General features: G+C 37.4%; 1 protein-coding gene across 2 annotated transcripts in view; it reads right to left on the minus strand.

The window, feature by feature from the left end:
* LOC125467613 (vinculin) overlaps positions 1–25,482 on the minus strand; it is a 110,590-nt gene that overhangs the window by 3,989 nt on the left and 81,119 nt on the right. Inside the window, exons 14-21 of one of the 2 annotated variants that reach the window (XM_048563714.2) lie at positions 22,886–23,035; positions 22,246–22,354; positions 19,808–20,110; positions 18,977–19,101; positions 15,169–15,354; positions 8,323–8,550; positions 1,454–1,657; positions 1,037–1,141 (exon numbers count right to left, since the gene is read on the minus strand). In XM_048563714.2, coding sequence (XP_048419671.1) covers positions 1,037–1,141; positions 1,454–1,657; positions 8,323–8,550; positions 15,169–15,354; positions 18,977–19,101; positions 19,808–20,110; positions 22,246–22,354; positions 22,886–23,035 — 1,410 coding nt within the window. The remainder of the gene's footprint in view (positions 1–1,036; positions 1,142–1,453; positions 1,658–8,322; positions 8,551–15,168; positions 15,355–18,976; positions 19,102–19,807; positions 20,111–22,245; positions 22,355–22,885; positions 23,036–25,482) is intronic. The other variant, XM_048563716.2, reaches the window with a different exon arrangement.

The following is a 25,482-nucleotide window of genomic DNA, read 5'->3' on the forward strand; positions in this document are numbered from 1 at the left end:
CTATACAGACAAGCAAAACAAACGTCATCTACAAAATACCTTGCAAGAACTGTGACAAACACTACATTGGACGAACAGGCAGAAAGCTAGCCACCAGGATACATGAACATCAAGTAGCCACAAAAAGACATGATCTACTGTCACTAGTATCCTTACATACAGATGAGGAAGGACACCACTTTGATTGGGACAACACATCCATCCTAGGACAAGCCAAACGGAGACACGCACTAGAATTCCTAGAAGCATGGCATTCCAACCGGAACTCCATCAACAAACACATTGATTTGGAGCCCATCTACCACCCTCTGAGAAAAAGAACAGGAAATGACATCACCAACACAGGAAATGACATTAACATAGGAAACCTAAACAGATAAATAAAAAGCAGGACATAAGACCAGCGCTTCACTGGAGGCTCACTTGATGATGTTACCCAGAATGATGATGAAACGCCTTAAAACGAACCTTCGAGCTCAGCAAGCAAACTTACATCCAGAAAATTTAAGTATTTTAAACAAATATAACTTGGGACATGTTTAGTCACAAATTTACTCATGTAAACAAAATACATTTTCACACCATTTGAAAACACAGAAATCCAATCAAATTGTTTTTGTGGATCATAATGAATTAGCTAAATTAGATGCTTTTTGTGAAGGAAAAATATTTAAAGCACAGTAATTTTGTTCAAGACACAGGCTATGATAATTTGAGCACAATAATGCAGAATCTGTGTTCTCCATGTTGACAGAATGATTGGGCCGAATCAAGCTATTTGCTCCCCGCTCCAAGCAACATACTTTTTAGCCTCTTACAATATCTCAATTTTTTTGCTGGGACTGCATACTTAACAAGATAGTAAAGATCTGTATCATTATCATGGCTTACGTTGGAGTTGCAAGAATTAACAACTGCTTAGGTTCCAAGCTGCAACTATATAACGCAAATCTCTTTCCTATGTTTAATCTAGAAATAAATAGGCAAAGTTGGTTTGAACAAAGTCGTCACTTCAGAAATTTGATGACTGCCTCACCTGCTCAGACTCCTCTTCACTAATGTTAGTGCGTCCCAACATTGTAGCTTTCACAGTAGAAAGAATTTTAAGTTGTGTACTGATAGTTGGGATACGTTCACACACCTGTGATTGAGAAACGAAAGTAAATATGAATGGCAAAGAAAACATAGGTAGTTACTCAATGCTTTCAGCTTTCTTTCCTGCTTGTGCTTGTGATGTGGATGACAACTTTAAAATCTTATTTATTATATCTCATGTTCCATAACAGAAAATGATTAGGATTTGATTTTTTTTAAGTAGAAAAGGTTTCATTTATTCAGTCATTCTCTCTATTTGAATTATGAAGCATAATTGTGTACAAAATCATTTTGACACAGCCTCACCTGTAAATTGAATTATGATCCTACAACCTCTGCATGCTGCTTCAGTTCATACCTGTAAAAGGTTAGTCCTGATTCGCTTATCAGTACATTGTTTGGCAACTTCCTTTGCCAATCGTGTCACTTCATCAGATGCCTTAGCTATGTCTTTAGCACAATGAATGAGGGCACGTTTGTTTCCACTACCACCACGCACCAGTCGTGACATTTCTGCCATCAACAAGGCCATCCTCTTTGCAGCACCAATGATGTCATTACCCTAATGAAAGAATCCATATTCAAGATTAAACATGTGAGATATCAAAATTCATTTGTGGTATTCTTCAAAAAAATTAGTCACAATTCAAATTGCTGAATATGCATCATATCACATGACTGGTTTCAGCACTTATACTGAAGCTCTCTCAGTAAAATAGGATTCTACATTTCATATTAGTTTGGAAGTCATGCATTTTAAATCAAATTGTAGATTATGCTAGATATCTAAATTCTGTTTTAGCCCAGTTTCTAAAACTGCCTGCAACTCAAGTTGACAAACTAATAAATCTTATTACAACCCAAGCATTCAAAAGTTGTATAGGTGATATCGTGCATTTTCAAGTCCATAGTTATTTGGTGTTAGTTTGTTTAAAACTGCTCCAAACAAAAGCACTTTCCAGCTTTATCTGAATGCGCAAGTAGTGTGAAGCACAATAGCATCTCAACTTGTAAAAATTCATTTGTTACAAAAATAGCAGAGGTATTTTACAGCAGGCATGCCAAGAAATCGGAGTAGACCATTCCACCATTCAGTGAGATCCTGACTGATCAAATCATAGTCTCAACTTCACTTTTTGTTGTCTCCACAACCCTAGACACCTGTGTAAAGCAAAGATGTGCCTAGTTCAGCCTTGACCTTACCCCAGTTGCTCTCGTAGGGTAAAGAATTGGTAAGACTAAAAACTTTGAGGTTAAATTTCTCTGAATCTCTGGCTTAAATTGGCATCTTCACTGAAAACAACCCATTTACCCTGAATGTTTCTTGTTAGTTAGCCAATCCTCTACCAGTGCTAATATCACCCTAACCCCACAAGTTCTTACCTTGTGCAGTAACCCTACACTTCACATCTTGCTGAATACCCTTTGGAAATCATGTGCTACATTACAGGTCTCCATTCACGTACCAGCCTATTATATCTCAAAGAACTCAAAAAAACAAAAATCAGACAATTATCCCTTCATAAAGCCATACCAACTTCGCTGAATAATATCATGACTTTTCTTTCACAAAAAAATCCTGCGAAAATCCCCAGAATAATGCTTTCCAAAATGTTTCTAATAACTGACATTAGGCTAACTAGCTCAAATGTCCTGCCTTCTGTCATTCTCTCCTTCCTCAAATAAGAGTGTGTGGTTTTCCAGTGTGTTGGAAAATTTCCAGAATCTAGAAAATTGTGTTAGCTTACAACCAATTCATTTACTAGCTATGCAGCCGTCTTTATAAAGGCTGTAGAATATGGCCATTGTTTTCAGACTGCTGTAAGCCTTTTGTCTCATTAGTTTACCTAGTGCTTTTTCTGAAAAAAATGACGGTGATGGTTTTAAGTTCTTCTCTCCCTTTTGCCCTGAAGTCATTTTCTATTATTGAAATACTTTGTTCTTGTTTTCTATGGTGAAGGCTGTACACTCGTTTTACATGCAACTTTGATTTCCTAATTTCCCATTATTAATTCCCCAGCCTCATTTTCTAATGACTGATATGGTCCTGCTTAAATACTTCAAGAAGCACTCACTGCCTTCATGTTAACTTTTGCATTCTAATTACTCCCTAGTTTTTTTTTGAAAACGTCATCCTTGTAAAATTTCCTCAAAATCATGGTCTACGAGAAATTTTAACAACACTTTAAACCTTCAGTCTTCATTTGATGTAATTCCTAACTGCCTTAGCTAGCCATGGATGGTTCATCCTTTGAGGGCTTTTTTCTTCCTTAATGGAATATATTTTTGGGTGAGTTACATCTTAAGTGATTCTCACACGATCTTTTGTATCTACCATCTTACCTTGTAATATATTTCCCAGTCTACTTTAGTCAACTCTGATTTGGCAATGCTTTTTAGAACTGCCTTCATCAATGTTTAAGACTCTACTTTCAGACCTACATTTCTCACCAACAAACTAAACAAAATTCGATGATGTTATCATCATTTTGGCATGTAGCAACCTTTACGAGATCATTTTCACTCTCACTTGAATTTATCAGATGTAAAACAGCATGTTGTGTGTTTGATTCTATATTCTGTATGGTGAGAAATAAATGGCATCTTTTAAACGTACACAAATTTAAAACTACCTAAAAAAATTCACCAGAAAGCAGTGGAACTCCCTAAACAGCTCTGCAGATTTATCTAGTGATCAGCTAAGCCATAAAGACAGTACAATTGCAGATTTGATTCGCAGTCTAATGTTGATAGCCCATCTTTTTGATGGTAGTGCTACTGTGCTATAGTTAGCCTCAATTATCTAGACTCAAAGAAAAATACTATAATGGCCAGTCTGCATTTCTAAAGGTTATCTGTGAACCCTGCAGAAGATTATTATGCATCAATACTAATCATCTGCATTTCTCAAGGGTTCTGTAATCTCAGCTCCAGACTCAGTTTTAAGGTTTGCAAATTGAGGTGAACATTGGGCTAGGAATCTAGGGTGTAATCTTATCCCAGCAAGGAGCCAATGGGCTAGAAATGGACACACCAGAAATAGGCCATTTGTCAACAGTGCCATGTGTTGTCAAGAATAAGATGGATCTTGTTTGCATTTAACCAGCAAAATCGGAATGTGAGTAGAATGTTGTGTACAGCTCACTTTATTGGCCAATAATACTTGAGGTGGTTGTAATCTGGGAAAAGACATTAGCTGAGGATTTTTTTGGGGGGGGTGGGGGGGGGGAGGATGTGGGCGCAGGTTTGTGGTGGTAAATGGTTTAAACAATATGACAATAGGTTGGAATGACATCTGGAATAGCAGCGTTGTGGAGACAGAAACAAGATATCTTTCTCCTCATATTTACAGGTTTGAGGTAGTGAACTAAAGCCTCTTGCTTCTTCATGGCCTTTAACAGCCCTTCTGTTAGCCCAGAAAAAAAAGTCAATGCAATAGAGATAAGATTTTTCCCCCAGCCTCCTCTCCTCCCAGTATTGACCCTGAAATGTGTAAACTTCCTCTCATTAAAAGATTGGGAAAAGGTGGTTATGTCATTAGACAAGTAATACAGAACCTAATATATTGGGGCTCAATATATCTTCCAACCACATTATTTTGCGCCCGAAAATCAGACATGCCACATAGTAATTCCAATTCAGAAATTTTCAGGTTTGTCACAAAAGCCATTATATCATCACAGCTTAATAACCAAAATATATCATTAAAGGCCTTTTGTATGCTTGACACCAGACATATAACTATTGCACCCTTAGATTAGAGATGGGTAGAGATAAACACCTAACAAAGTCTACAGCTGCAAGAGCTCATCATTTATATCAGCACAGGACTATATCAAAGCTGGAATGTTTAGGTCTTGCGTGACTCAACTACCACGAGCTAAGATCAACAAGTTATCACGGAAACTTGAGATGTATATTACATAAGGAACAGTTTCAAGGACTGAACACTTTCAGAATACAACAGTTTAGGGTACAAGCATAATCAATAAAATAAAAGTCAATTTTCTCATTGTATTCAAGGAAATCATTATTTAAGAGTGCCATAATTAAACAAGGTTTTCAGACTGGAAATTATGATCATCAAAAAAAAATCAAATGATGGTGGTCCACTCTGATCAGAAGTAGTCGAATTATCACGGGACAGACAGGGTGAGGAGTCCAGAGGTTAAGAGCTTGTCAGGTGTTTGGGCAGTATTTGAGATGGGGAAATCAGGAAAGAGTTGGGTGGATGGCAGTGAGTTAGTTGGAGGGTAAGTCAATGAGGGTGATAGGGAGGAAAGAACGAACTATGGAACTACACAAAGTCAGTGATTTCATGCAGGGTGTTGGGCAACAGGGAACTGCTCATCAGAAGGTTAAACTGACCCAGGCCATTTTTATCTAAGTCCTTACTTCATCCTAAGCTCCCAATGATCAAGAGATCATAAGATTTCGTCCTGTATATTATAATTTCTGATAACATTCTATCACTAAAAATATTATTAGAGGAGTTTTACTTGCTGGCTTTCAAAAATCTTAATTTATTCATATTTCCTTAAGCTTCCTTCAAAGCCCAATCTATTTTTGTTAAAATATGTCTACACCTACCTTTTAAAGCTAGATATTTCAGTAAAACATCCCTGACAAACTACTGTCTACTTTATGTAAAAGATTCTAACTGGCTATTTGAGTTTTAAATTTTACCAAGATTTCTTGAATTATGATCATTGGTTATGCTGAATAGGCACTGCATTGTTCAATGTTTCAGAAAGAGTGATTATAAAATAATTCTGGAGTGTACCCTAGTTAAATCATTCTTCTCAGTAAACAAATCAATCACAAAGTAAACTTTTCTTGAAAAGCAGTGTTGTCAAAGGCAACATTGTGACAGCTAAGGCATTTTGTAAAAAAAAATTGTGAACTCCAAAATAAAAGTTGGAAAACTAAAGTTCACATGATCCTTAAGACACAGCAACATAGAGTCATTGGAACTAAATGTTTGATACTCTTCCATTTCGGGAAATATCTGACATTTAATGATTAGAGTGACAGGTCCACTGCAATGTCATTTTATAGGTTTTGTTTGTTGAGATATAATAATCAGCTTTGACTTCAAAGCAAAAGGCCGCATCCTTGAACTTAAATTCATTCACGTGAATGTTTCAACAAGTCAGCAGACTGTTACCAATGTCAGAAGTTATTCTAATCTTTAAAAAGCATTCTGACACATTTTAAAGCAAATATTTGCAGTGAAACAAGTTAATTGAAAACAAACATTTTGTTGTGCATACATAAGAACTACAACAGAACTAATTATGCTATCTTAGCTATGAAAGTTTAGCAAGAGTTTTTAACTCTGACACAATCATGCAAGTGTCATTAATTCATATTAGATTAAGAAAGAAAAGAACTTCAGTCAATAGCATCGACAATTTTCTTGTTAGTTAAGCTGCAATCTAGAAAGGAAGAATGTCTGTTATTAGCTATTTTTAAAAGACTAAACTTTTAGATTATACAGTTCTGCAATTGCAGAATATACATGTTTATATTGTATTATCCTGAGTTTTGTAATTAAATTTAAAACACCCATTTGCATTTATCTAGCACAGTAAAGCAGCACATCAACCCAAGCTGCTCACATTTAAATTTAAGACTGGAGTTGCATTATTCTTAAAGCTCAAAGTTCAAAATTCCCAAATTAATCTACAGAAGTTTTGTTGTGCACTGAAAGTTAATTTATGTTCTGTCTATTGTATAGATATACATGAATGATACTCTGAAAGGTAGCAAAACTATGACAAAACAAGGAAGCCCGACAGAGAGCCACTACATTTTGGTCATTCTATTCCATGACTGTCAAACAACCGATGATCTGGGAGGAGATCAGAACTTCATATGTGGACACAGTATATTTAACCATCAAACTGAAAACGTCACAAATTTTAACTTGTTTTCCCCTCAGCTGGGCAACTAAAGGTGATTTCCAAAGGGCGACTGTTTTCCCTGGACAATGCAGAATCTCTCTAGTCACGACACAAGGATTCTGAAACCTTTCCTCTATTCAGTTTTGGAGTGAGGCTCAAGGATAGAAATCAAACATTCTTCTGAGGCATGTTGTTGTTCTCCAACCTTTTGGTAAGGCAAACTATTAGGAAAGCAATTGAATTTAAAGCACAACTTTTCATATCTGTAAGTACAACCACAAAAGTCCCCTATTCCAGAAGCTGTCATTAGTTTCAGAATTTTGATGTTATATTTTTACACAATCCATGCCGACATTCCCAACATTGTTGCATCTGACAGAGTGCCAATTATCTCACTGTTATGAGACCCTTATAATGTGGAAGAGGAGTGCATTTATCCAGTTGAGATGATTTTGGTAGTAAAGCAGGAAATCAAACTCACTTTTACAATTCTTCCTAATCCCAGACAACAACTACTGGGCTACAAGTAAGCATTCATCATGGTTCAAATGTGATGAAATATCAGTTCATAATCATGTAACCTAAACTACAGTGAAGGCCAACTAAGATAATTTACCTTCATGTCTGCTTCACCTGAAATTTATTTTTGAAAAATCTTCATATTTTAACAGCTTATGACCCAAATAGACAATTAGAATGAAACAGAACTTGATTAAGACCTAAATAATGCAATTTTTATCCTGTAAAAGCCTTAATATTAATAATGATAAACATAGTTGAAGTCAAGAAATTACAAATAAATTTGATGTTCATTGGCTATGTGTATGGTGCTAGATCTTTCACCAAAGCAAAACCTAGCCTAAGCTATTACTAAAGAAGTTTATTGTCTTCTACAGACAGTCTTCCTTTAACAGTACTGCCTTTTACGTATGTATCCATCTTAGTAATAGCCCTTAGGAGAAAACAGTGCAGACAAAGTAACAATGAAATACATTTACGATCTGGAAGTCATTCATAAACTGTCATCTATGGCTTCACAGGTGATGGAGATTATGCAGTGATCAACTTCAGCAATCAGAATTCCAGGTACACAGTTTGTAAAACAGCAAATGCCACCAAATACATCAAAGTCAACTCATAACTGAATGCTGACGTTGATGAGGAACTTGTGAAGCCAATCTTAGTACTACAAGAATGCAGGCAAACATTTTACTGCAGGCTCACAAAACCCAACCAGAATCTATAATAATGCAAGTGGGTCAATACTTTGAATGACTGGATGCACATGAATCAACTGCCAGTGGGAAAAACTGAGGAGTACCTTACTAGACCATTTTCTTGCTTCTCGGTGCAAAGACTGAGCTGCAGCCAGAATTGGCTGGTTAACTGGCTGATTTGGAGGCATTAAAAGTAGCTCAGGTTCGTACTCATCTTCATTGTCAGAGGGAAGAGTCAACTCAACATCATCGTCATCATCATCATCATCATCACCATCATACACATCTACATCAGCCTCAATTGTTTCACTCGCCTCATCAGTCACATCAGGCTTTAATGGTAGCGAGTGCAGAGGGGAGGATGGAAAGACAGTGAAAGAGTTAGTAAGTGAGACAAAAGGGAAGAGAGAGAGACAGAGAATATGAATGGAGCTCTTTTAGTAATTAGGTATCTTCTTATTCTGTAGGGAAGGAAAGAACAAATTGTCTATAGAAAATTGATTAGGGAAATTACATGGTCATTTTTAGCTTGTAACTTAATGCCAACTATTCGAATCAGATGATCCAAACTCAATGCAAAGTTAAGAGAAGGGCTTTGTTTTTATTCCCTATGGAATAAAAAAATGACTGACTATCTTTGCTGCACATTTCCAAGTTCAGCTTTTGACCCTTTACACAATTAAACTATAGAGCAAAGAAAAAAATTCCAGGATCTGAAGCAGGATCAGTCGTATCATGCATGAAACTATAGATGAATGCAAACACACGCTCCACTATTAATTTTGTACATTAAAAAATACTTTGGAGATGTGATGGCCAAGTGGTATTATTGCTGGACTGTTAATCCAGAGACCCAGATAACATTCTGGGGACCTGGGTTCAATTTCCTGCCATGGCATATGGTGTAATTTGAATTCAATAAAGATTTGGAATTAAGCATCTAATGATGACCATGAACCCATTGCCAATTGTAGTAAAAACCCGTCTGGTTCACTAATGTCCTTCAGGGAAGGAAATTGCCATCCTTACCTGTTCCTGGCCTACATGTGACTCCAGACCCACAGCAATGTGGGTGATTCTGAACTGCCCTCTGGGTAATTAGAGATGAGCATTAAATGCTGAACTATCCAGCAATGCCCTCATCTCATGAATGAATTTTTTAAAAATTTGGACAATAAGAGAGTTTCAAGCATGAAATCATAGGTTACATGCTTAAGAGAAAAGGGAGCAAAGACATGCAGGTCGGGAAGTGCTGGAATTGTCAAATCATTGTTCTAACAGAGAAAGACAGATAACATACAGAACAGTAAAAGTTTAATTAAACAGTGGTGAATTTGAAGATCAAGACAAGGGTAAAAAGTTTTCATAGACTGGTGGAAAGCAACTTTTGATTCAGTACAATTCAACAGCAAATAACAGAACACTTGCTAAATAGGGTTTTAGCTTGGCACCTTAGCCTCTCAAACTACAGGTCCTGCTCCTGTCACTAAGCAACATGAAGGGGGGGGCAAGTGTTTAAAATTTCAGGACCAAGCAATCTGACTCCATACTCATACACTTAACTTTCACAGAACCTACATCAGACCATCAACAAGGCTTCCACAAAAACAGGTGGGAGCCTAATAAAAGGGAAGTCATGCCCTGTTGACAGTAGTACCACAATTCCAACTTCAATGTACGTTAGCGGTGGCTTCGCTGTGGAATCTCAATGGGCCAGGAAGACAGGGAACATTCATATGAAGCTTTGCAAGGTCTTCAGACCACCCTAACTTCAATTATTCAACCTCTCCTCCTGCCTCACCCTCAACAGTGCCACACTGAGGCTTCTTACAACTGCCAGGATCAACCGTCCCGATCCCATCACCAAATTCCTACACTTAACCTAATACTGCGGCTAACTATTTCCACCTGACAACCAGAGATTTTACATTGCCAGATATAAAATTAAGTCAGGTTTAGATCAAAAAAACAACAGGAACTCTATTTCATTTTAAGTGCAGAAAACAGGAAGGTGAGGCATGTCCAGGAGCATGAAAAGAACCAGCGGGATTAAGGGCATCACTAATCAAAATAATTTGCAATTAATTCTCTTAAGCCACCGGAAGCCAGGTTTGAAGAAAAAGACTTCCAAAAAAAAGTACCTTTAATGTTACACCTCTAAATTATGTCATATCATTTCTCTCAATGCAATGAAAGTTTTTCAAATGTTTGCCTTCCATGCATCATAAATGATGGACATGCCGAACAAAAAGTATCTCCAGTCAATCTTTCAACTTCATCGGAGGGTCAAGCAAAGTGTGAAATTGTCACAAAATGATTTTAAAAGGATTCAGGTTAGATTGGCAGCTGTGGTTACACTCATCTAACATGCAGTTCCTCGATGGAGAGTAAGCCTCAAGGTAAATCAAACTTTGTATCAAAGTTCCTCCTTTAGCATATTTCCAACAGTTAGAAATAATTAGGGCAGTAACTGACTTAGATATCCACAAGAACCAAAGTGATGTTTCAGCACAAAGGAAATTGCCATTTCTAAGCCCTTCAACAACTGAAGTAGATGATGTTTTACAGTTCATGAGAAAACTCATATTTGGCACAAGTTGCCAGAAGGTTAACCCTAAGACTGGACATAAGAGCCAATATCCACACATCCATAGCTAAGCAATACCATTGTCAGGGTGCAAAGAAGCGAGATCATCTGAGTCTATCCCTAACTGATAAAACCATTATTCAATAGAGTCAGATTTATGCCCATATTTTGAACAAGGTGTCAACAGCCAAAGCATTCACTGCATTGATATTTTCTAATCAACCTCTTTAGAGATGTTATTAGACACCTCTGGTGCAAATGGGACTTGAACCCAGGCCTCTTGATCCAAAACCACGGACACTACCACCATGCCATCAAAGCCCTTAGCATTCACTTCATGTCATGAGTGGTTTGTTCTCCATGCTCCTTAGAAGAAATCATTCAGGATTTTCTACCCATCTTGCAAAGCCTTAAATGGTTAATTTCATTATCAGATAAGCATGTCAAATAGCTGCTAAACTCCAGGACTCTACTGAATTGCCCAAGGATGGAAGATGGGAGCTGGAAGACTATTAGAAAGATCTGATGAAAACACTTACACAACTTGCAACAAAATCAAGTTGGATACTGTATCAAATCAGAACTCAGATTCATGAAACTGCTTCAGAGTAGAGCACTTGCTAATTTTAATAACTCTCAACTAATTTTGTATTTATTTTGAATATTAATTACACATTCATAAGAAAATCTGGATAAAAGGCATATTCTTCAGCTATTCTACTGTTCATCCTACTTTAAATGTACAGATGAATTATCAGGTGAGTAAAATTAGTCACATTTTCCTTCTTATTCATTCATCTGAATTTTGTTGACTGGGCAAATATTTATTGCCCATTCCCAGCTGCCCTTGCGAAGTTACTGGGTGAACCACTTTCTTGAACTGCCACAGTCCATTTGGTTTAGGTAACCAAAGTGCAATTAGGGATAGACAATTCAAGTATTTCTGCATTGGTAATTTTTATATTTGAGAAATGATTAATGTTAGTTTTGTGCAAAGCTATTTATAATACATTTTGTAGTGAAAGTGCAATTTTCACTTAAAATATTTTAATATTTAAACTAATACCCAGAAGTTCAGGGTCTCAGTTTCTGGATCAATATAGTGTCCCCATGGTTTATATACATTAAATTATTTCTCATCTTATTTTTTGGCTGGAGAGGATTGTGCACAAAATTTGTCCACACCCCATCAACTCCGAGCAAAATGACAGAAACATAAAGATAACCTACCTGGCAGGGTGATATTCTTTCTTTGAAAAAAAAAGGCACCTTCCATACAAAGATCAGTTAAAAAAACAGAAGTATTCTAATTTTCAGGGAGGAGACATATGCATGCCACACACTTATTATTTATGGCATTAATCTGTCATTACCCTCCCAATCTACTTCCACATTATAAAACAGACCTTCTCAACTCAAAATTAAAACTTTTCCCACAAAATCCTTTCCTCGACCCAAAGAAAATAGCTGAGAATGAACACAAGTAACAGGTAGACAGACAAGGTATTCAATTGTTCAAATTACTTTTTCTTGCATTTATTACCAGTCACCTCCTCACACAATAGGGGTTGACAATGTACTACACCCAAAATGACATTAGGTGAGATGTCTGTGCAGGAGCAGACACAAGGTCCAATCTGCCAAATTAAAGCACTTTGATAGCATTTTACGAAGGTTCATGAATTATTCTACTTGTGCAAATGCCATCACTTCAGGTTGCGTCAAGGAAAGGTCAGGATTGCTTCTGCATAGAACCTTACGTAAACTCAATTTCAAAATGCTTCAGGGGAAACTTGATATTTCTAATTATCCCTTCCAAATGTAAGGAAGAATGGCTGCAACTATATATGCAGCAGGACCCCACATGAAGGAACAAACTAAATAAATAATCCATTTTCTAGTGATAGTGCTTGATGGATAAAATGTTGAATCGGGAGAAGAGCTCCAGTTCTTTGAACAACTCATCAGGTATTTTAAATCTGAATGACAGCATTTCCGACAGTGCAGCAATCCATCACTATGAGATTGTTTCGTCCTTTCTGAGTGTGTCCTTGCGTCTTTGAAACAGAATTTGAAAACTTACTGATTCACAAGTACAACCACTGAGCCACAGCTACCATCTGAAAACAATGAACGCATGCCCAAATTCAAACTGAAAACTGGGAAAACATTTGATAAGGAAGATAATTAAAAGGACACGGAAAAAAGCAAGTAAACAGAAACTGCCACTAGCAGATACAGAATGGTGAACATTTTCTTCTGGGACACAGCTTCTATGATTCAATTTCATTTCATTCTGCAATTAAATCTTAGGTCTTACAAAGGAAGTATTTACAAGAACTTCCAAAAATCAAGTTATGTAGACTGAGGTCTACTGTACATCTACACGTGGAAATAATACCTGCAATTCAACTTGAGTGTATCTATTTAAGTGAATAAAGAGACAACGATATGCAAAAGGAATTGGTTGACATTTAAGGACAGCATAAATGCCATGCAGATTGAAACCAGCATAGCAGTTTTGCACAACAAGAACATGACTACACAGGTCAAAACATTGTAGGAAAGATAAATTCAATTATAAGCAGAATTCAACTATGTGGATAATTAAGAAAGGAGAGAACCTTCAATTTCCATGGTCTATTGGTAAAATGAAGTGTGTTTCACAAGAGAAACAGGGACATGAAATAAACATTTCTTTGCTACCAAATGCTTAAACTGTTTTTCAAACAGAGATAGCAAGTGTTAGATATTATACCTCATTAGAATTCCAGTGGAAAAACTCTTAGTATAATTAGAGCACAAGATCCTAGAAGCCATTTAAAACAAGCAGTGAGCAGAACCACTCAAGAAATTAAGATGTTACAACACCCAGAGTATCAAATTGCAGCTGGTTGAATCCAGTTGGGAAAATAAGGATTGTGTGATGTTGATCCATATAGTGGAACTGGAGAAGCACGATTATCAACAGCTATTCCGTGGTTCAGTACAACTGCAAGATATTCCTTCAAATATAGAAAAGGAGTGAAATTCAAATATGTTTGCAGAACAATTATGATTCCAGGCTCCAGCCCAACTTGTTGACAATGCGTGGAAATATTATAATTAGATGACTTCCAAATGACAAACGTCCACAGATGTTCAGCATGAAACTCAGAAAATGACTGAAATATTGTTAGATTGAACAAAGGTTCATACAGGTGGGCTGCAGGGAGAATTAGCAATTGATCTGTTTCGTTAAGTGCTGAGCAAAGACAATTCTTTGTGGTCCAGTCTTATTTTACAGATCATTGAACTATTATATCATCCATCCAAATAAATGCCCTAAATCAGGAAAATGAGCTCAAGCCAATTATATTGTCAAAATATCTTGAATTTAATTTATCACTTAGTTTTTCGCTGATTGACTGCTGTTAAATACTACCAAAACACACTGCTCAGCTTGTTATTGCATTTCTACATGATAATCAGCTATGTCATTCTTGTTTCCAAAGTGAACAATTCCTGCTGCTTTAATTTTTAATATTATGGCCTCACCAAGTTAAAAGAAAGCATTCCAAAAGAAACTGCATTTTGAGATAAGAAACATGGATGTATATTTTAGTCTTGCAGAGATCATGCATTGCCTAAAAGGATCACTCAAAATTTGTTTGATAGTCTTCAATGGAGCCCATTGTTTTCACTCATATCATACAGGAAGAGTTTGTAGGAACTGCAGATGCTGGAGAGTCTGAGATAACAAGGTGTATAGCTGGATGAACACAGCAGGCCAAGCAGCATCAGAGGAGCAGGAAGGCTGACGTTTCGGGCCTAGACCATTCTTCAGAAAAAAACGGAAGGAGGGTCGAGGCCCGAAACGTCAGCCTTCCTGCTCCTCTGATGCTGCGTGGCATGCTGTGTTCATCTAGCTTTACACCTTGTTGTCTTATACAGAAAGAGCTTGTTTTAGACATTGCAGTCCATAGCTTTCAGTTAACGAGTTCATATTATTATTCAAAGTATTCATCGAGAGCTGTAATTTCAGTGTTCAGTGAAGTTTTTGAAATTTTCGACAAATGGCAAACCGTAATATGTCAAATCTTCCACAAGTTACAAATCAATTCTGTTCAAAGAAGAATCTGGTGATATTAAACCCAGGAGAATGATGAAAAACTCATGCTGATTTTATCAAGAAAAAATTATGGAAACACTTCCTTCGAGGCACATCATTGAATCTGAAGTCACTTCAACCAATCAGATAGCAATTGAAAATGAAAATTAGGATTTATATAAACAGGAAATAAATAAGAATGTTTGAACTCTCAAAAGCATTAAACAAAACTTTGTTTATCTCTCCAACATCGTCAAGACAGTTAACTTTTACCTTGCTAGACCACTTTCTGGCTTCATCGTGCAACTGCCTGGCAGACTCCATCATAGGCTGATTGACTACTTCTCCAGCTTTCATTTCAGGGAATTCTTCATCTTTTTCCTCTGGGGGAGGTGGTCTTGGTGGAGGAACCTGACCCTCAGGAAGTGGTGGTTTGGGAGGAGCAGGTTCATCATTCAACTGTAAACAAAGCAATTAAATCATCATATTTGAAAGATTTCCAGAAAATAAACATTTAGTATACTGCTTCTACTCTTCAATTACATAAAACACAAGACAAAGGATACTTCAGAAATGTATACGATAATTAGACATCTTGTGCTGAAATTTCACAATTTGTCCTGTAAGAACCCTATCAATTTATGTTTGTGCCTTTAAAGACCCAGGAATACAAAAAGAGTTAGAACAAGGAGAAAGATTTACTCAGCTGCATAATTTTGTTGATAAGCAAATCAATATGAATTGTGAATTCTGTTTTTTGCAACCATGGTTTCTTGCAAAGGATCAAGAGCCCAAACTGATTCTAAACTAACTACACAGGTTGAACTCAAAACAAGTTACAGAGACACAGACTCAGAAACACAGAAAGAGACAAGTATGTGATTATTGTCATCCCAAGCAGCTATGTGTTCTCTATAGTTATAAAAAAAACCTCAGTTTCAACTTGGAGGAAACCAGTTAACCTTCCTGCAGCAGCCCTGAGCGCTCAGGCATCTGAGTTAATAAATCAGAGACAATTTCCAAGTGAATTAGTAACTTTTGTTAGGGACTGGACCAAACCTCCTCAAAACCTATCAAGGAGATAGCCTAGACCTAATTTTTATCTTATTTAAAGCAAAGTATAAGGCACAGCGTTCCAGGTGTGATTTGATTGGCCAAACTACTAGACTTTAAGCAAAACATACTTCATTCTTACACCACAATTAAAATACTAAGAAAAGTTGGTGTAACTTCAACTCTATCAAAATACTTAACAAAACACTGTTATTTAACTGAGAAACAGTAAATAGCTATTATTTAACTACTACCCATCGATTATTCCAATATAGCAGCTTCTCATGAACACACCCTAAGCAATGGCAAATTCTGATTTCTCTCACTTGCTGCCATCTCCACCCAGGAGAAAAGAAAATAACCAAAGAATCAATCAATCTAGTAGCAGAGGCAGATGTTTCGACCAGCTTCAACTCCAAAACCCAATACATAAGCTAAAACCTGGGTCAGAGAGCCTGGCTCCACCCATTCATGCTTCTTTGAAAATTAGACAAAAGAAAACGAAAAACTATTTTCTCTGCTTTCCATGGAGCAGGCAACACGGCACCATTGGCAACACTCCTCTTCAATAAAAAAAATGACAAACAAATCCTTCTTATAAAGGCAGATATTGTCACACTCTGTACTTCTTACAAACCAGTGAAAGCTTCCAGAGAAAGACAACCTCAACACCAAGGATCTGATTGGTGGAAGGGTCATCTGGATATAGGAATCTGGAAGCAATGACCACAGAACCAAGTTTCCAGTTTTCCTCTACCAATAAGCTACTTGGTCTGTTTGCAAGGGGGTTTTAGAAGGGAATTAGCATTTTAGCTAATGTTTAATGTCAATAGTTTAAACGTGTATACTTGTAGCACAGGTTTATTAACTCAAAATAAATAATAATTCTTGTATATTACAGAAACCTGATCAATGTTGGCTATCAACCTTGACCCTCAAGTCAGATAAATTGCAGTACCATATTTACCCTTAAAAAATCATTTGGTACAACTCCATGAATATCAGGCCCCAATTTACGATGCGGTACCGCAGCTGGTCACAACAGTCCCTACTTCATAACTTTAGTTGATCAGATGTGTGCATATTTATTGTTACACTCTCAAGACATGTTATTCCAATGAAAATCTAAACACACCATGATATAGTCCTCAATTAACTAACCAACACATTTTATCCTATCAGATCTTATTATAGATCGTAAATTATCAAGATTTTTAGCAAAAGGAAGCATTTTAGTTAAGTACAAAGAATTTCACAATGCACTTCTTTCCCCTCACTAATCACAATGAACAACGGAGAATTTGTTCAACTAAATTGTGAAGTACCCTCAAGTTTTTAAATTCATTCCTTTCTTATTTGGATTGAACAATACAATAATGTTTGAAGTACTAGATTAGATTAGATTCCCTACAGTGTGGAAACAGGCCCTTCGGCCAACAAGTCCACACCGCCCTTTGGAACATCCCACCCAGACCCATCCCCCTATAACCTACACACCCCTGAACACTATGGGCAATTTAGCATGGCCAATCCACCTAGCCTGCACATCTCTGGACTGTGGGAGGAAACCGGAGCACCCGGACGAAACCCACGCAGGGAGAATGTGCAAACTGCCCAAGGCTAGAATCGAACCCAGGTCCCATGAGGCTGAATTGCTAACCAGTGAGCCACCGTGCCAATAGGATACAATGAAAGATGTAACCTAATCATTTCAGGAGACAAAACCTTAACAGTTGAGGATATTAAATAGACAGAATAGTGCAATATTTCCCATATCAACCCAAGTCATTAAAAACGTATAACACCTTGTTATTTACAACAGATGATTCGATAAAATGATTATTACAGAAGGATGAGTGTGCATACATCCAGATTCATCAGAAATCTATACTTCTAATTGCTATTCAGCAGGACTCAGAAGTAAAGGTTAAACTTCATACGATGGTATGTTCAAACTAATCAGTCTTGAATAAGTTATCGCTCGATACAAAATATTGACTGATTTCTCTCCACAGATACTGCCAGACCTGCTGAGCTTTTCCAGCAATTTCTGTTTTTGTTTCCAACTTATAGCATCCGCAGATCTTTCAGTTTTATTCGCTGTAGATCACTTCCTCGAGGTCCAAGCTAGATAAATTTTCCCAATTCCTTTCTCCCATATGGACCCGGTCTCCAAACTGAGTATAAGCTCCTATCCAAATTTTGCCCAATGAACAATATATGAATTAAACAATGGAATGTCCATAAACCTCTCAACTCATCTCCATCCCAATATGGAATATTTTGAATGATGCACACAGATAAATGAAATTGTCTTAACTCCAAAACCTTTATAATTTCAGAATCCACAAGAACACTGTGCACTTTTGCCCGGGGGTTGGGAATGAGGTCACAGCTCTCACTCCAGAGACTATGGGTCCACCAAGCCTTTGTTTACAAAGGTGACTTTAGTTTCTTTGATCTAACAACTACAATCTACATCTGTTGTTGAAATAGCTGCAGACTTCCTTTCCCTACCAAAGGTTTACAGATGGGTCAGCCATTGCATAGTTTTCTCTCTTCACTCAAACTTTTCAAAATAAACATTGGAGTACCCTTTGAAACTGTAAATGCCTCAGATCTTTTTAAAGTGCACTTACTTCTGAGTTGTTTAGCATTTTCTCCAATCGATATTTTATCTTACATTTAGCACTAATTTCTAAAACTAGAAGTTATATTTCTGAAACAAGTAATAAAGTTAGTTTTTGGATCAAAATCTTTTCGATACCTTGATCACCTAACTTGGCTCACACGTATCATTAACATGTTCATCTGAAACACAAAAGCAGTAAAATCTTCTTCACGGCAAGTATTTTATTTAAGAATTCTGCTAATAATCAAGCCTTTATGTTCTGTATATTATTTTCCCAGATTTGCATCCTGATGACATGCCTTTCTTGGTACACCATCAGAAGCAACAAAATTTATTTAACCAAGTAAAGCCAAAGATCAAAAATTTAGTCAATGTTAATATCAAACGTAGACCTACATGAAGTTGATCTAGATCAGGAGGAGGAGGAGGAAATTCTGGTTCCTGAGGCTGGAAGGCTTCTCTAACTTTGGCTACAGCACCTAAAATTCGATATCCTGAATCCAAGAAACTTTTCTGCAAACCTATAGGTAAGAATCACAGGATTATTGACCAAAATAAACTGATCAAAAATGTTTTAAATGAACACACACTTTGGGTTTTAAAACCTACACTAGCCCAATGAGCGTCATTAAGATTTAAAGTGAGAAAAGCATTCCCCATCAAGAAAAACCAGTGACAATTTTGTTTATGTACAAAGCTGCCCTAAGGGGCGATAAATAAAATCAAAACTATTTACTTCAATTTTTACAAATCATACCTTTTCTGTTCAGTCATTTTCATTGAATTCAGAAGCAGTCACTTTTATTTCTAGACAAAGCAAATTTGATAATACCTCAGTCTGGAAAGCAAAGGCACTTGTGCAGACTTGTATCTAGATCCATGAAATTTTAGAAGCTGGACAAAATTGAAATTGAGTGACTGCAAAACGTTCAATTGTGATCAAAACAGTACAGGAACTCAACAAAATCATATCAAGTTGTCGTGGACGAGGCAGAAGTTTGAGGGGATCAGCACGTGAGGTCAAACAAAGTTTATCTTCAGCACCTTCAACTTCAACTGATGACCATTAATGTGCTGCAATTGTTCTTGTAGTCTTAACAAAGTGGATGTTATAGAAGTCAGAATGAACTGTTTCTAATGCGACAGGTAAAAACAAGAGAAGTCAAATTCATTTGCAACAACATAGTGAAAGCACAAAATTAGCAATAAAACCTCTGTGGATCTTACCAGGATCTGAAATGTTCCCAGCGACAGCTTTAGCATCCATTACCATAGGTGAGATGGTTTTACTTAGATCATCAGATGCTGCTTTGACTGATTCACGGAATTTTGGGTCTTCTGAATTTTCAACTTCCTTCTTTGCGACCAGTAGAATTCGGTTTGCACGACGGGCAATGCTTGTTGCTCCAGCAACCAGCATTTGCGGTTGTACATTGGCCATGGCTACCTTGCACTTGTCTATGTCTTTCTTGATGGCTTCTTCAGAGGCATCCAAGAGAGATCTGGTATCAATTGCTTCGTCCACCAAACCTATGAAATACATGACACATTAATACTCAGCATTATCAGAATTAAATTGATTAAATACAATCCTGATATTCATGTTGTTACTGAAACTCAGCTCATTTAATACAAAAGCTTGCAGTTTGGGATTGTTGGAAATTTTGGGTGACATGCTGACACAAGCCATGAAACAAATACAAGAACGTAGCTGCACCTTACTAACCATTTAGAAATATATTCTCAAAAATAGCACATTTAAGGATGTGTACAATTTATTAACTTGTGTTTAAAAACAAACAAACACTCAGTCGCATAGGGACAGAAACTTGATTGCATGTGAGAAATACTGCTTGAAAAGGACTTCTGTTTTGAATTTAATCACTGGGTGCTTCCTAAACAGGGAGTTAACATGACAGAGAGAAGAAACAGATCGAATTGGTATTTATGAAGCATACTAGGTATCTGCTCCTTCAACACTGCTAATTCAGCTTAACAGTTCATCATGGTCAACATTGTATGTTCAAATCAGACACAATTCTTTAATTCAGAGAGATGAAGCAAGCTGTAATAAATGATCCCCAACAGAAGCAACCGAAAAGTCACATGAACATATGGCAGCATTTTTACTGTAAAATGGATAACAAAAGGTTGGACAGCATTCATGCGCCCCCTGGGTAGGAAACCTAAGAGAGGAGAGAGTAACTGGATTAATTTCATTACAAAAAGAGAGAGAAAAATATCTTTCAAGTCATGGAAAAAGTGAGATTTATGCAACATGGTTTTTTTTTTCCCCCTGTAAAATAGGTACTGAAATAAAAACATTTGAAGCAATTTTTGAACAGAGCTAAGGAAGTTATGCTTCAGTTATACAAGACATGGTGACACATCTTGAATACAGTATCCAGTGCTCATCTCTATCATTTAAGCAAGGATTGCAATGCGTCAGAGGTGTTTCAGAGATGGTTTACCACATGGATACCTGAAATGAGTAGGCTGTCTTATTGAGATATAATTGGACAGACTGGGCTTGTTTTCACTGGAGTTCAAAATACTAAGAGGCGAAGTTCATGCAATCCTTATAGTTGGGATAAGGTGAACATGGAAAAAATGTTCACCCTGTGGGGAAGAAATTGGAATTAGGGGACAGCGTTTCTAAGTAAGGGGTCACTTTTTCAGGGCTGATGAGGAAATAGTTTTCTTCCACAGGATTGCGTGACTTTGGAATTCCACATCTCAGAATATGCAGAAGGTAGGGCCATTGAACATTTAAGACGGCGGAGGTAGATTGATTCTTAATAGGCAAGGGATCAAACGTTAATGGAAATAGATGGGAATGTAGAATCTGGGAAAAGGAAAATGATCAGCCAAGATCTTACTAATGGCAGAGCAGACTTAAAGGGTATTGCGGCTAACCTCTCCTCCAAATCCGTATGTTTATATACAAAAACAGAAGTTGCTGGAAAAGGTCAGCAGGTCTGGCAGCAAAGCAGCAACCATGAAAAAAAAAATCAGAGTTAACGTTTCAGGTCCAGTGACTCTTCCTCAGAATGGTCACCATGTTTTTGTTCCTGATTTACAGCATCCACAGTTCTTTCGGTTTTCATATGTTTATCTGTATGTTACAATGAAGATGAATGAAATAGTTCACCCAATTCAATAGGATACCCATACTGAAAAGGGGTTATCAGTTAGAAAGAATGGGAACTGCAGATGCTGGAGAATCCAAGTTAACAAAGTGTGAAGCTGGATGAACACAGCATGCCAAGCAGCATCTCAGGAGCACAAAAGCTGATGTAAGGCTGGATTACAAGCACTGTGGTGCAGATTCTCTGATCAGCTATTTGTTCATGTGCTGCTCCCTGTTGAGAACACTGGATCAACAAACATAAACTGACATTCAAAGTGCTGGTTCAGTTACATTTAAGTTCAGTTACATTCATGATAGAAGCATCTTAACAGTACACAGATTGTTGATTAGACTAAAAATTCTTGCCATTTGCTCATATATTGTCTTGTGAATGAAGGCTTCAAGCTCAAAACAAGGTTGGTTTGTGGAATTTCTTCTGAGGATAGCCAACAATACAAGGAAGCAGGGAAAACTCAATGACGTTTTGCAGTTTCCATCAAACAGTACAACTTGCAAATTTAATGCTTCTGCTCACCAGTCATTTTCTCAACATTATCGATCCACTGGTTCTTCATGGTTTCAAAATGTTCATTGGCTGCCTGGTTACCAGGATTTCTCAACAAGATGCGAGCTGCTGAAACAACCTGTACAAATAATTCAGCAATAATCAAACTGAGCATTGAGTTTCGGGGGTTCGACACTTCTGCAGCAGTCCCTTTACTCTACCAATACTATAAATATAGATTCAGAACTGTGTGGCTGACTGTTCTTAGATGTTCGCAGCATGAGAAGGGGGCCATTTGGATAATCAAGGCCTTGCCAGTCGAAGATCTGACGACACTAATCCCACCTTTCCAGTTCTTGTCCCACAGCCCTGTAGGCTATGTCAAAACAATTGAATATCCAAATACTGCTTAAATTTTGTGGTGTGACTCAACAACTTTTCTCAAGAATGTTTCATGCTCTCAACACTCCGTTGCAGGATGAAAATAGAACTTTCAAGTGGAAAAGCCATTTTAAAGTAAATCAATTAATGCCATCTGCACCTAATTGAAATAGCATGATCCATTTTCTGTTCATTCCACTAGACAGTGAACTCTAAGCTGAAAACAAGGGGAAATGTTACAAATCACAACATTGACAGTACTGATTTTGTGTATTTAACAAATACCTACCTGTGGTGTTAACTCCCGAGAAGATTTCACAGCTGTCTGTATACCTTCCACTGTGCTTTTATTTGCAGCCCCAACAGCAGCAGCTTTCTCGGCTGTGGCACCAAGCTTGGCAGCATGGTTCTCAAAATATGCTGCTCTTTCTTCAAATACCTACCAATACAGCATTAAATATATAAAAATAAAGAATGCTAAGTAATTAAAAGCAAATTTTTTTCCATCATTAGTTTGGCAAACAAAAATAAAATCTTACAGGTCTTGCTAGTCATAATATTTTACTAGATTTACAGTAAGAAATGCTCAAAATTCAGGACCTCTTCAACTTGCAAAGTCTCAAGGTTTGTAGAGGAGAAGCAACGATAGAATCACAAGATCAGTCGTCCAGAGGCCCAGGCAAATGAACCCATGTCCCCCAGAGTAAGTCCTACCATGGTAGCTGGTGGAATTCAAAAATCAATTAGTAGAACTGGAATTGAAAATTACTCACTCGGTCATAAAACCTGTCTAATTCATTCATATCTTAAGGGGGAAATCTACTGTCCCTACCCAATCTTACACTAGAGCAAGGTGATTTAATTTTAACTGGTTGATCACTCACTTCAAGGGCACCAAGGGATGATCGAAACATGCTGGCCTTGCTCACGACAAGGAGACACATGAAAGAAATGGAAGATCGTTTGTGGATGACTGCTCTCTCAGGGAGCACTTCAGCATTCAGCTACTTATGAATCACTTTGGCCTAACAATACAACTGAATAGGACAGAGATCTTGCATCAACACACCTGTGACCATGTATTCCAAGACCCAACTGTCACCATCAACACCACCATTCCATTCAATACAGAAACTTGCCTATTTTGGGTCTATCTTCTCCAGCCCCACAATGCTAGATGGCAAAGTCTTCCAAAACCTGGAAAGTTTACCATGTGACAGGCTTATTAACGGACTTTAGAAAGAGCATAAAGGTTTGTCTCAGCTCAAAGATGAAAGTTTAGCAGTGGTTATCATCACTTCTTTATGATGCATGAGTTGGACAACTTATGAGCAACATACAAACTAATCAGAATCATTCCATTTTCGTGGTCAAGAGATCTATTAGCAATATTACATTGGCAAAAATATTGCCAAACTAAAACTTTTCAAACACTGCATACCTGCCATTGAAAGCTCAGATTCACTGGGTCTGTCATATACTTCAAGGACAATTCACACACAAAAGGTAGCACTCAACAGGCAGCACAGTACATGTGTTTACACCCCAGAACATCCTAAACTTAGATACAATCAGAAAACGAACTCAGAGATGCACTGGATTCCCAATCATGGGAGTAAAGAAGCTTAGACAGATATAAATGGAGAATTCTTCGTCATCAGCAATTTACATTTTAGGAAGCAGAATTAAGTCAAATGTTTTCAAGGCAAACAAGGAGTGTTGCAAAACCAGTACTTCCATCTATTTATCCCACACAGACTTGATTACTTTTTATGCCTTCTTAGGCTATGGATACTGCTGATTAGGCTATTTACTGCCTATTGCCCTTGGGATGGTGGTGATCTTGATGTGTTGCAGTCCACGAGGTTAGTTATAACAACACAGTCTGTGAGGAAGGGAGTTCAGAGTATTTTGATCCAATCATACAGAAAGAACAATATCATTCCAAGTTAGGATGATGTGTGGCTTGAAAGAGAACGTCCAGATGGATGTTCTCTTGCATCCTTTGCTGCTGTCCTTCAATATGTAGCATTTGTAATCAGTTATGCAAATTGAGATCTTGTTTAATGCAACACATGGAACATTAACTTACGCCAATATACTTATGCTTGTAAACCAATATATTTTTTTGAATACTCATTCACCAATATCACAGGAGAAATCAGTCATCAATCCATAATAAAATGCTTGAGATGAAAAGACACTTTATCCTGTATTTATGGTCTGATTTGATTATACGAAGTTAAATTGCTCAAAGGTTTGAAAGGCAGTTGAAAGCCGTGTCTATATTGATGTGAAACAACCATAAAAAGGGTGCAATATAGGGGAAAGACAATAGGGAGGTAATCATCCCACCTTGAAAGAATCACTCCAGTTCCACTTAGCACTTTCGAAAAGCAACAAGTCATGATTGGCTACTTAGCAGTGTAGTGCACTGGGATGTAAGCTCATATCTCACCATTTCACAATGTCATGAATCAATGTTCCAATGTGTTGCCTATTAACAAATAAAATCATTTGCGACAGCTCTCGTTTGCATTTTAAGTTAAACAACTGGTGATAGTAAATAGTCAACTAGTAAGGTTCTCTGATCACAGTGTGGAGCTAGAGGAACACAGCAGGCCAGGCAGCAGAGGAGCATTTCAGGTCGGGACCCTTCTTCAGAAATGGGGGAGGGGGAAGGGAGCTCTGAAACTAATAGAGAGAGGAGGGGTGGGGCTGGGCACGGTAGGTGGGATGGCGATAGGTGAGTGCAGGTAGGCAGTGATGGGAGGAGCGGGTAGATGGGAGAGAAGATGGACAGGTTGTATCAGGTCTAGGAGGCAGGGATGCGAGGGAGGGTTGGTCATAAAGATGAGGCTGGGGATGGGGTTTTTGAAATTAGTA

This window comes from Stegostoma tigrinum, chromosome 37 (genome assembly GCF_030684315.1).
Source record: "Stegostoma tigrinum isolate sSteTig4 chromosome 37, sSteTig4.hap1, whole genome shotgun sequence".
NCBI classification, from domain to species: domain Eukaryota; kingdom Metazoa; phylum Chordata; class Chondrichthyes; order Orectolobiformes; family Stegostomatidae; genus Stegostoma; species Stegostoma tigrinum.